The sequence below is a fragment of the Haliaeetus leucocephalus genome, unplaced genomic scaffold (genome assembly GCF_000737465.1).
Source record: "Haliaeetus leucocephalus isolate CR32 unplaced genomic scaffold, Haliaeetus_leucocephalus-4.0 Scaffold984, whole genome shotgun sequence".
NCBI classification, from domain to species: Eukaryota; Metazoa; Chordata; class Aves; order Accipitriformes; family Accipitridae; genus Haliaeetus; species Haliaeetus leucocephalus.
In genome coordinates, this window is record NW_010973420.1 from 630,353 (window position 1) to 643,500 (window position 13,148).

General features: G+C 39.2%; 1 protein-coding gene across 9 annotated transcripts in view; it reads left to right on the forward strand.

Moving 5' to 3' along the window:
* Positions 1 to 5,497: 5,497 nt before the first annotated feature.
* Positions 5,498 to 13,148, forward strand: part of FAM120A (family with sequence similarity 120A) — a 49,515-nt gene continuing 41,864 nt past the window's right edge. For 6 of the 9 annotated variants that reach the window (XR_775429.1, XM_010584396.1, XM_010584398.1 and 3 more), the window contains exons 1-2: positions 5,498 to 5,755; positions 10,780 to 10,862. Coding sequence is in view for 5 of the 9 variants with exons in the window: in XM_010584396.1 (XP_010582698.1) it covers positions 5,689 to 5,755; positions 10,780 to 10,862 (150 nt within the window). In the remaining 4 variants the exon portion in view is untranslated. Of the gene's footprint in view, positions 5,756 to 9,245; positions 9,319 to 10,779; positions 10,863 to 11,741; positions 11,809 to 13,148 lie in introns of those variants that run through there. The other 3 variants (XM_010584403.1, XM_010584404.1, XM_010584402.1) reach the window with 2 other exon arrangements.

A 13,148-nucleotide genomic window follows, 5' to 3' on the forward strand; every position in this document is an offset into this window, starting at 1 on the left:
GCCTGCGCGGGGCGGCGGGGCGGCCGGCAGCGCCCAGGGCCTCCCGGATTCCCCTGGCTGTGAAGCCAGGCCCAGCAGCAGGGAGGTTTTTTGCCTCCATGTTCTTTCGGGGCCGCCGCTCCGTTGACTCAAAATGTCCCTTCTTGCCCAGGGCCCCCTCCGCTCGGGGGGGTGGCGAGGCTGGGACTTTGGTACGGCAGGTGAGTGGCCGAAAGCACCGTAGTCTCATTAATTGTTAAGGTGAAGGGGGGGAAAAAAGGGGGGAAAAAAAATGCAGTTTAGTTATCGAGCACGGCGGATCTGCAACAAGTTCCCTACTGAGGCGAGGTGTCTAAACTTGCGCTGGAGGTGAAATCGCTCGCTCCAAAATACAGAGAGGTTCCAGTTTCGCGTTTATGAAGGTGAGGGTTTTGCTCAGCATTGCCTAGATGTGTTAATGGGCTTTTGACCGAGTGTGGAATAATTAATTCATTCCTTACTCTGTAACGGCAAACACTTCCAGTTTGTGGGGGCAGGAGCACCGATCTGACAGTTCTTCATTTAAAGTTCTTATTTTAAGGGGCAGCTTCTGTTTTCTGATAACAGAAACAACACTCGAGGCGGGAGCTGGGGTCTGCGCTGATCTTGACCTGACACGAAGGCCACGATTTCAAAGGTTGCAGAACAGTAACGTGTCGCATCTCTCTGTACAGTGTCCGTGATTTACGATGGTTTCTGTTAAGCCGAGCGGTTGTGTATATTGAAACACAAGACGCTAGAAAAACAAGCCCTGGGATGAAGCTGCAATTTTAAGAGTTGCTTGCTTGCCTTCCCGCTAGGGAGGGAAGAGCAGTGGGAGTGGAGTGCATACTCGTAGACTTTATTATCGTAAATTACTTGTGTGTAGAGAAATATTATACAACCTTTAGAGTTGCACGCTTGATCACTTAGCAGCAGCTTAACGTTATCTGGCTTTTGTACTGCCCTTTTGGTGGATTAGAAAAATTCTGGCCAGGTTGCAGTCCTGGGGTAAAGATGATTCTCTGGAAGGAGCTCACCCAAAAGGTGACTTTGGGTGAAGTTTCTGCTAGTTCCGCCAATGGGGTGAGAGTTGCTGTTGCTCCCTCTTAGCACCCTGCTCGCTCGGCCAGACCCATCCTTGGAGGAAAGTGTTCCCCTCAGGTCCCACCTCGTCGAGCTGGTGTATACGCCACCCCGAGCAGGCAGCGGGCATTCAGCCCGGTCGGCAGTGGAAGTCCCACCCTGCGGGATTGGCCCGCTGGGGCCGAGCGCGGCCGGGGCCACCGCACCGGGCGAAGCGTGCGTGGAACAAACTGGAATTGGAGGCGAAGCTTGTTCTTGCAGGGTGCGTCGAGCTCCACCGAACATGCTGTCTTGGGCTTGGCGCTTGCTTAAAGTGAAGAGGTTATGGCTGTGTCTGCTGTAGTAATGTGTTTTCCTGGTCAGCGTAGAAGTGAAATCGTGTCCGTGTTTTGGATATGAATGATGATGGGAATTTGAATGATAGAAAAAACATCTTCTCATTTGAACTCCCCCCCCTCCCCCCCCCCTTTGTAACTAGGAAATACTTTTCTTTAAGCAAAAAGTTTTAGGGACTAAGCAGTGAAAGTATTTACCTTGATCTGGTTGAGGGTACATTATAAATCTTCCTTAATTTGTTATTAAGACTTAGAGATCATTAGTAAAAGCAATGAATGGAGTATATTAAAAGCAAAAAAAATTCTTAATGTATTCAACTGGATGCTTTAATGCAATATTGAAATGCACAGTACACAACAGGAAGCCAGCTGTTTTGATATTGATAGAAATTTGGTATTTGTGGCATGTTGAACTAGCTGTTAGTCTTTTAAATGCATTCTGTCTCAGACTTGGTTCGTTTCTGTTGAAGTACATTGCATCTGAATAAAGTTGCCACATTTGACAACAGTGTCACCTGTAGCACTTGTTTACGTTCAAGCTTAGCTGCAGCATTAGCTCCTTTATAGTTTCTCAGTAATAGGGCCTTATTCTTAATCTCTGGAAACAGTTTTAAGAGTGAGAGGACATGTCATACCGAGTCCCTTTTTTACTGTTTTAAAAACAGCCAAAACCAAACACAAACCCCCACAATTTTGGTGGGGAAGATTTGAGGGGTGGATATTTGTCTGCTTTAGGTTAGCACTGGGAGTTGGCAAGTGCTCATTACCAAATACTAATGTGTGTCTGGGGGAGAGTCTGTTGCTGTTAGGAATGTTCATATCAGTGAGCCATCGCTGTGCATGTCCAAACTGCACTGGTCCTCTGAATTGGTCAGCTGTCTTGGGGATGGGGAGGGTATCAGCAATTCCCATTTGATGCTTCATTTGTACAGCTGTTGAGAAACTGTGGATAGCTCTGTCTTTAATTGATTCATTTTCAGGTTAGGAAGTATATTTCATGGTTATAGTGGTAACATGCATAATGCACGTCAAAGATACTGCCGAACCTAAGTCACATTCTTTTTCTGCTTTTCTTCTTCTCTTAGACAATGTATTATCTTTCTAAATCTGCTTTGTTACCTATAACTATCTTTCTTTAAACCTTACCCCAGTTTTATTCATGTTCTCCCTCATGCTCACTTTTCAGCAACACTCCTGGTGGGCAAAGAGCAAATGCATCTTCAAGGAGTGATTTTTGTTTGTGTGTATGGGTGATTTTTTTTTAATTTACATATGCATAAGACAGTTGTGAAATTCTAGTGTTTTCTCACTTTGTTTTGAGAAGTTGGGTTTGAGAATACTGATTAACTTTAAATATGAAACTGATTTTCATATTTGCAGGAAACATGTGAGTCTTCAGTAGAAGGCTTCTGTGCCAAGCTAGGAACTGGCTACAAAATTGATCTATTTTGGTAATTAGAGGGGAGAAAAAGAGTAATGTCTTCCATCCAGAACAATTATAAATCACTTGCAGATGGTTTCAGCAGGATGTAAAAATAACAGGTTCCTCCAACTTATAACAAATACCCTATTGGTTCTTAGCTTAATTGTGACCTGGTATTTTTCTGTTTGGGGGAGAGGGGAATAAGTCTTAAAAGAAACTTGTATGCAAAGCAGGTTTGCTAAAATTTAAATACTTAAGCAGTGGAGATCTTAACATCTTTAATACTTTGGTGAGACTTTGTTTTGTTCTTAGTATCTAAACATGCATGTGCCTGTTTACTTGGGCAGGATTCTCTTTCTCTCTTTCTGATCCAGCACCATTACTGTTTACACAAGATTTAGACTTGAAAATGATTCCAAACTCCTGGCTGTGATTTCCCCCACGTCCCCCCTCCCTGGGTTGATTTTGAAGTGTGCGTGTTCCCTGGGTATAGTTGCATCTTCAGACTCTACTTTTGTGAGAGCTGTAAGCTGTTCCTCTGACTCTCATCCTATTAGAGTTTTATGTTGCAGGTTTAACTGTACCTTGGTAAATACAGCTCTTTTCCCTGTGACAGTTCAATTATTTGAATGTGGATTCTACTATTACCTAAACATACTGCAGGTTCATGCTCATAGCTTGCTATGTCAGATAGCTCTATAAAATTGGGAGGGAGGGAACTGGAGGCTGTGGAGGTAGAGGAAATAGTTTATAGGAGATCAGAGCGGGCCACACACTGAGTTTTCTCTTGTATTATCTGCACACCCATGTCACACCTACTGCTGCAAAAAGAGTTCTTGCTTTGTTTTTTATAGATGATCTGTGCTTGTTGTGCATGGAAAGATGTTGATTTTAGATACATGTACATAACTTAAATCTATCTACTCAAGAAAAAAAGCATTTGGGGAATTTTCCTACTTTAAAACATGTAAAGGCTGGGGGGAATGGCGAAGCTAAAATTGCCTTCCTTGAGTTAGTAACTGTATAAATCTGATAACTTCAAGTTTTTCCAAAGATGTTCACAGTCTCTTCCAATTCTGTGTACAGCAGCCACACGTTATGCTAGGTGACAGTATTATTAGAAAAATGAACATGCTTGTTTTTCTCACAAACAAAAGTAAATTTCAAAAATACTCTGATACAGTCCATCAAGCATGTTTCTGAAGAAGTAACAATTTTCTTAAGACTGTAAGGTGGTAGCATTAGGAGTAGGGAGAGCTTAGCAAACTGGTTATTGATCATAGGAATATCTTGGAGAGTGAGGTGCTGGCTGTTCAGCTGCTCAGGATTTTGCTTGAAAGGGAACATCTTGTGAAGCTACATGGGAAAAGCAAAATTTTACATACCTCTCTGGAAGACTGTAATTCAATGTCAGGTTCAGAAAGTGTAAGGCATGAGAAGAGGGTCACTGTAAGCTTGCTGTTAAACAAAAACTCTTTGCTGAGAGGTGGATGACTGCGGGAGCGTTGGAGTGGGCTGTGGAGGTGTAGGACCCTCGCTCATGTTCTGCAGGGCTTTGGCTGTGGAGGAAATAAATAGCATCACTGCCACTAACACTGTAGTTATTCATGCGTACTGTGGAGGCTGAAGACTAATAGTTTCGTCCTAATCTGTTTTGGGATAGCTTACTATCTACGTTTTTGTTAAAATCGAATACTTGGTGAGGGTAGGTTATACCAACACCCAACTTCTGTGGGGTTTTCTGAATCGCCGTATGTTTATTATGTATGTAGATGGTAAAAGCATTAGGCATCAAAAGCACTCAGCTGGCTTTATTTTTGTGTGCTTGTATGCAAACTGTAGTTGTAATCGTTCCTGACGGTGTGTAAAAATGCAGGACTGTAGGTACTAACCTGTCATCATGGCGTTTTTTTGTTTTACTATAATCTTCTTGATAAGAAAGGGTTGCTTTTATATTGCCAACATTAGGAATTGGCCCATGTCTCCCCTGCACAACATGTCTGTTCTAGTCATCTGATTGCCATAGCCTAAAATATGTGCTTTGCTAAGCAACGTGAGTTGAGAGGTGAAGTTTGGGCTATAAACTTGAAGCAATTTGCACCATCAGAGACAGCTGTGCATAAATGACTAGGCTGAAAGTGGAAAGAGGAAAAAATTTGGCTTAACACAGCAAGGTAGACATTTGAAAGGTCAAGAAAGTTACATCTGTTCATCTAGGGTTATGTTTGTTTCTTTTAAAACAAGGCTGCAAAACTTTAAAGGTGATCATGTGATTGCTTTTTAAGGGGGCATCTTGGCTTGCTGAACTGCTTAAGCATCCACAGCCTTAAGATTTTTCCCGTGAGTTAATACAGACATTGGTATAGTAATATGTTTAGAGTTTGAGCTTTTCTCTTAATAAACAGTTACTTCAGATGATTTCAGTAATACGGAATGCCACTTCAGTGTGTAGGCTTCCAGAACTGTGTATTGTGTTTCTGAGCGCTTCTTACATCCTGTCCATATATGCTGTGTCACTGGATTTTTTTTTTCTAATTACTTTAAATATACTGCAAGTGTTTCAAATGCACGTATATAGTTTCTGAAAGACTCACTATATCATAATATGTGTGATAAATCAGTACTGCAATTTAACACTGTAGCTAATTACTCTGTCTTCCACTATAGGTTGCACAGAGCATTGAGGATCATCATCAAGAAGTAATTGCTTTCTGCAGAGAAAAAGGTTTCCATGGTTTGGTTGCATATGACTCCGATTATGCATTGTGCAACATCCCTTACTATTTCAGTGCCCATGCCCTAAAACTGAGCCGTAATGGGAAAAGTCTCACAACAAGCCAATACCTAATGCATGAAGTTGCCAAGCAACTGGACCTGAATCCAAATCGCTTTCCTATTTTTGCTGCTCTTTTAGGTAAGTGAAGTAATAAAAGAACTCGATGCTGCTAGTCAGACTTATGATTTCAGTTTCTATTACCTGTCTTAAAATATGTGTGTATAATTTGACAAAGCACCTAGGGAAAGACATCCCTTTGTTTCAGACATTCCTACTATACTTGAGGTGGGCTGGATGCGTTTTTATGAGGCCAGACATGCCGAATTTGTAGAGACCTGCGAGCGATGCAAATTGTGGCTGTCTAGAAACAAGAGTAGAAAGTAAAAATTCTGCAAAGCTCTGCCTAGCCAAAATGTTCTTGGGGGGGGGGGGCAGGGATTGGGGATTGGGACAATTGTGGTTCTACTAGTTTTGGTCTTGTATAGTATATGAGGTCTACTTTTAATAATATGCCTTCCAGACTGTTTTGTATTTTACCTAAAAATAACATATATGGAGTGAAGATGTTTGGATTGCAGGGGCTTTTTTTCCCTCAGAAATGAATATTGGACAAATACGACAGCATGTCAGTTGCACCAGAAATAAATTATACTATTTTTATATATTTATATACTAAATTATACAGAAATGTGAAACTCCATATTTCTGAAAGCACAGGTGACCAGCATCCTACTATTCCATTAGTTTTGTTTGGATAGTTTCTTAGCACTCCTGCCTCTAATGCTAAATGGTGTAGTATCTTTAAGGAGCACAGATAGGAAGGACTTCAGTTTCACATCTCTGCTTAAATGGGACAATTTTAACACACATTATTACCACAGCAGTGGTAGAGAATAGCTGTCATACTCTCTCAGATGGAAGAGTGAATTAATTACTAATAAAGTTGACTCCAGTGAGTAAGGTCTATTTAGAACAGCATTCTAACTTCTTTTTGGGTAAATAAGCACGGAGTAGCCATGTTCTTGATCTTGTCGTACTGAGCAAACAAATTAAGAAAACTGGATTTTCTTTTTATTTTCTTACTGACTTTGTATGGATACATGATAGAAGAGTAAGACTTATCATTTGAAAGCTGTGAATGAGAGAGGCTATGTATTATTGCTTTAGCATACTAATATTTTAGTAGTCTTTAACATTAAATTGTTTCTAGTCCAGGCAGGTACCTTCCATGTTAAGAAGGAAAGAACCAATGCATCTTACTTTACAAAGCCACAAGTATTTGACTAGTTGAAGTTGCTCTTTGTTAGTATATGGTTTTTCATATCCAGAATGGTTACCTGCCTACATGGCTGTATGGAAGAATGGCAGATGATTGGCTAAGCTGCTATTTAAAACAAAAACTCTCTGTAAATTGCATGACAGACTACTATTGCTAGGCTTTGTTTTGGAGTCTATAAATAAGTTGTTGCATGCCAATTCAGTGAGTAAGAATTACTGCTTGAAAAGCAGTTTCACAGTTGCAGATACGCTTTATGGAATTAATGTGAAATACATGTGAATGACATCGTTGTAACTTGTCACAGAATTACAGCTGCATGGCCAGTTGAGGCATTGCTTGATTATATTAAATGGTAGGTGAAAAATATTCTGGTAAATTTTCTGAAGGTTTTGTAGCTTTATGCAAGAAACTCCTGAATATTTTTCTCTCTTTATATCTTACACTACAAAATACTTTTCAGCTTGCTCTTAGGGGAAGGAAACTTGAGGTTGTTTCACATGATTACTAGAGAGATATTTTGTAGCTTTTTTTTTCCCAAATTGGTACAAAGGTTAAAAAAAAAAAAAAAAACCAAAAACCAACAGTTCAGCTACAAGTTTAGTTTCATGTGTTCTTTTGCATTTCTTTTGTGTGTGTATTCAGTATGAGTAAGCAGAATAGAGTAAAGTTTATGGAAGTCAAAGTTAGAACAGAAGATACTTTGGAGGTCTTCCTGTGATGAGGTGTTTGTTTCTTTTTTTATACTAATGAATATTAGGAAACTTAAGTATTTGGTGATCTAAACAATGCTTATATAAGGTTACAGCAAACAGATACTGTTTGACTTAAAGTACTGGCAACATTTTTTAACTTTTGCAACCTTAGGAATATAGTAACCTCAGGTTTTTTTAATGAAACACTAAATGCGTATAGGCACTTAATTTTGTGTAGTGTGGCATCTGTTTAAAGCAGGGTAGCTCATTCAGATCTAAATTTTTATATTTTTATGTAATATCTGAGGGCTTGTCTGGCTTCACAGGTTATTCTGCCCTTGCTCCCGTGGCCTCTTTGGGTCTTTTTTGAACCTGATAAGTAGAATAAAGAAAATCACAATGGGAAGGAATAAGTGAGAGGCATGGGAAGGCATATGAATCTTTTACATTGCTCTTCTGTTCTGGGTACACCAGTGTAACTCCCCATGCTAGTACTTTGTGTAGGAATAAATTAATGTATTCTGAAATAATTGCAGTTAAGATGCTGGTTTAATGTTTACAATTACAGAAGGCCAAAACTGTCACAACAGCTGTATCAGTATTCAGCTGTAAGTCTACAAATCTATTTCCCTGTAAACAGAAAGCTCAAACTTCTTTGTCTTCAGGTACTTTCTTGTCATTAGCTTCAAGGGTCAATTTGGGGATGCTGAAAAGAGGAAAAAAAATCTTGAATGATTCAGCCAAACATTCAGCAGTTGGAGGAGCCTGAGGAACGACACGTAACTGGTCAATTAAAAAAATATTCTCAACGGCAGATTATTTGGGACTGAGATATGTTCAGGGATTAAGTCTCTGTTGAAGTATTCCAGCAAAATAGTTTTCTGACTGTGTCAACCAGGCAAATTTTTAAAGATTACTTTCTGAGAAGGTTATGTATATTCCATGGTTGGTTCATTTGTTTTATAGCTTTTTCCTTCTTACAGCTTTTCATGCAGAAGGGTTTTGTAGTTCTAGCTTTATAATACTAGGAGTATCCTGGTCATGGATAGTTAAAATGTGGCCAAGGTACTGTATCCTCCCAGACTGTGCTCTTAAAAAGTTCTGTCCTAATTGCTTTTGATGTAAACAGGGAGTTGATTTGGGTCCTTTTGCAAATTTTGACTCAAATACTTCAGAATGATTAAAAAAAACCAAACAACCACCACAAACCAAACCCAAGCTTCAGCAGTAGAAAAACAAACACAGTGTGAGGTATAGGGCTGTAATTTAGTGAACTCTTTAGAAAGGGCAGTGGCTTCAATTAGTATCTAATTGCTTTAAAAAAACCTAAGGCATGCACTATAATAAGCCATTAAAACGGGAAAAATCAATATATGTTGAGGTTGTTCAGCCAGGTCAAGAAATAGAGGTTGCTTATGTAACGTCGATCTCTTTCCCACTGTGACAGTACTTTGTAACATGTTTAGTTATGTAGTCTCATTCTGTTCCTCAGTAAAATTTTAGAACTATGTAAGGTAAGTACAGGCATCACTTCTTATTTGGACTACAGAAGACACTGCTGCTCTTCAACATCCTAAATTCTACAATTCAGTATGTGGTGAGAATTGATCAAATGGTCAGACTGTCTTATGTGTGTGTTCAAGGGGATGGAATTAACTGAAATGACAGATGGAGACCAAACAAGATTGAGGTTTTGGTGGAAGGGAGAGAAGCTCTGACTATTTTAAAGGGTAATCTTAGCATCTGCAGGAGTTATTGTTAGTTATCACAAAACTGTCTAGTGGTCTGGCTGTAATTGATTTTTTCAGACCTGCATTATAAAGGCTGTCTAATCCTACCTTGATTAGATTAGTAAGAATGTGGCTGTTATACACAAACTAGTTGAATCTTTCTGATTTGAGTTTAAAGTTTAGCTCCTAATGAATATAGATCATAATGTCTCCTTGCTGGAGATCTCAGCAGTAGGAGAAGTATTGATGGGACACGAAGACTTCCCTCTCTAAGGGGGCATCTCCTAGTCGCCAGGCAATAGACAGCTTTCTTGGTTTTCACATGTTAAAGAGCATTAAAAGCAAACTAGATTATTTTACAAGCAAAATACTAAGAAAGTAAACAATTGCTGTCATAATCAAAGAATCTTGTCATATTCTTTATGAGTAGATGAGAGTTCAAGATGCTGTCCAAACTGTGAAATTTAAAAAAAAAACAACTCTAAATATATTAACAGTAATGAGAACTATGCATTCACTGCTAAGCTGCTGCTCTATAAAACCAGATATTGAAAATATCCTTAGGTTTTCTATCATAAGTGTAGTAATACATTCTGTTTAGCTCTTTGTCAAGTTTGGCTCCACAGACACTGAACTCTGTCAGTGGTTGATTAGTTAGTCTTTGATTAATTCAAATGTTTTAAATACTTCCTAGTAAGAATTTTTTAGGGTTTTTTCTGAGCGTGATGTGCTTTGGGGGAGAAAAAACCACCAAAACTCAAAATAATTTAACTGATCTTCCATTTGGTATGAACAGCTTGGTAAATACAGCCACTATCTCTGTTCATTGAAACTACTACTTGAGTTCCCAATTACTTTGATGCTGCCAACCCAGGCTCCTGTCTGACCTGGTCAGGTCAGCAAAAGAAACTTTAGGAATTGGGAACCTGCTAAGTGTCATCAGAGCTGCCCATGTTCCTGAAGGTTAAATAAATCTACCTGGTGGCTTGCTGCTTGACCCACGCTGCATGATGGAACAGAGTGCAGGTTCCAGAGGCAGCTCTGATGCAGGTCAGGAATGGCACGTGCTGGGATGCAGGAAGGGCTTACCGGCTTGTGTTGGAGAGCAATAGAGTGTGTTCTTACACTGTTGCGCCTGCATTACTAAATCCAATTGAGGATCCCCTAATAGGACATGCCAGGTTGAGGCTGACATTGTGTGTTGTGACTGGCTCTGTTGCTTCTGTAAGTGAGCTGGGTTTCATGGAAGAGTGCTCCTCGAACAGAGGGAAGTATATCTTGCTGCAGCGGCAGCATGCTAATTAGGTTTTTCTAGACTAACAAAAAGGTATCTGCAAGTTTAATCTCTCTTTGTTAATCCTGTTGATCGGGAATTGAGGACTGATTGCAAATTTGTTTTGCTGTATGTAGAAACAGTATGTAACATTTTATGGTGTACTTAAGTTCTGCATTATGTTCTAGGTAATCATATTCTACCTGATGAAGATTTGGCTTCCTTTCATTGGAGTTTACTTGGTCCAGAACATCCACTAGCTTCACTTAAGGTACGAACTTAATACAACTACGAGCAATTAAGCTAAAATCAATCATAATAGTTAATCAGAGCAGTGTAATAGGTTAATTCACAGCAGCTATGCAAGGCTTTTGTTTTTGGTCACCCCCTGGTGTCTCAGTCCCTCTCTGTTGACTACAGAGGATACGTGGGGCCATTAGCCTTACAAGGCTAAACTTAGTCTTTGTGATCCCCCTCAGTGCATTTCAGCTACATAAGCCATATAGCTTCAGTGTCGTTTGGCTTTGAGAATGTAGCTTCTTACTCTTTTCTGTTTTTAAGAGGAGGATTTTTTGTTTAGTCATGTTCTTCAACTGTCAAAAATAATTAGCTGGATATCTTCCTACCATATTGTTTTATTTTCTACTGATCTGAGTTTGTGTGTAATAGTTTTCTGTATTTCTTAAATATGCTAGAGAATGGGTTGCACAAGAAAGCTAATGTGGCCTTCAGTGGATTTTTTTTTTTTTGAGACAAGTAACTTGGATCTGATGCTCTTAGTTTACAGTATGTCTGTTCTGCTGCTTCATCACACTTGCTTTGTGCATCTGCCAAGTAGACAGCTATAAAAGGGAAACTGGACACATCAAAGAATGGGATAGTAGTGACCTTTCTTTCTCTCTGCCACAATAGACTTATCTTTTCCCCTTTCTCCTAAGGTGTTACCATGCAGCTGATTGATTTGCTTTTTGTAAATTCTGTAACCGTTTTGTTGTATCTACAACAAAAATAGGCGGATTTTTTTCCCCCCTTCTGTTCCAAAAGTTTATTGAGCATTGAAAAATTTTAACTTATTTTGCTGAAGATAGAATTTAAAAACAGCTTCAAGATTTTCAGCAGAGTTTTTAAGGCTTGTACGTGCATTGTTTAGTGAACAGCTGTGACAATTTGATGTTACGCTCATCCCCTATTTTGCTGCCGCTCCTGTGTTTAGAAAGGTAAGTGTCAGCACATTGTAGTGGCAAAACAAAATATGCATGCATGTTTGCTTATAAAGTTCCTTATAAAACTTGAGATGAAAAAATGAAAGACTGAAAGAGTGTGCCTATATTTTCATTTTTTTACTAAAAAGGTTGAAATGTAGGAATTCTGTCAAAGTGGTTAATAAACTTTATGTTCAGAATACTCTTCTGTGTGTTAGGCTGAGCAGACTTGTTTACAGCCAGTTCAGTATATGACTTCAGACACCTAGACCTTCTGAAAAGCCTTCTAAATATATACTGATTTACTTGACTAGAATGAGGATCAGATATTTGTCATCTTTGCTTCTAGATTTACATTTTCAGCAGAAACACCAGTTGGGCTTTGTAGCTGGCATCCTAAGGAAATGTAACTTGTTTCCTTAGAGCCTCACTGGTCTGTCTTCGGCAGTCCTCCCTGTATTTATTTAATCTGTTGGCCAATGATAATCAGATTTGAAAGCGGTTCCCATTCTGCTGTTACCGGCTCTGTGAAAACTGATACACTGTTACCAATGAAAAAGATCCAAATTAGTGCCCTTACTGAGGGAAAAGGCTAGCACAAAACATGATTTGTTTAATTTCACAGCAGCTTGCTGGCTAGTTGTTAAGTACATAGCCCTAAACTAACCACAGCATTTCTGTCTCCTGGCTGATAATGATGTCGAAGGGAGAGAAGGAAGAAGGGCTAGAGCAACAAGGACACAAGTCTACAGGAAACCAATCTTCATTAGTTACTGGTCATGGAACAACTTGCTTTTTTCTTTTTCTTTTTTTTTTTAGTTTCACTTTCAACAGTGCTCATGGCTTGAAATTATAACTTGTTTCAGTAGCTCATTAATTCAATTTAATTTCATTTGACATACTAGTATGTCAATGATGTCATTATAGCTCTCTGTGGAGACCTCTTCTGTTAATTGTAGATGTGCAGAAAGCAATATTTCTTGTAAAGTTTATGAATGCTTAAAAAAACCCTAAAAGACACGTTTGTATTAGCCACAAGCTTGATAGCAAGAAGTAGTTTCAGAACAGTTACAAAAAGTGCAAGCTGTCATGAAAACTGGAACTGGTGGGGGGGAGGTTGTTGTGGTTGCCCAGGATGTCATCCCTGGGCTATACTTACAAACTTTGCTTTGTTGTGTCTATTTAGAGTTACCATTGAGTATTCTCCGTACTTGGGGAACTAAGGGCCCTAACAACTCAGGATTTAGAAAACTTTTTCTCATTGTGTAAAGATTTTAATCTTTTATATCTAAGACAGTATGGTCTTGAGCATAACAGATTCAGTTCCCTATGGCCTGATTTGTTGTTTTTCAGTG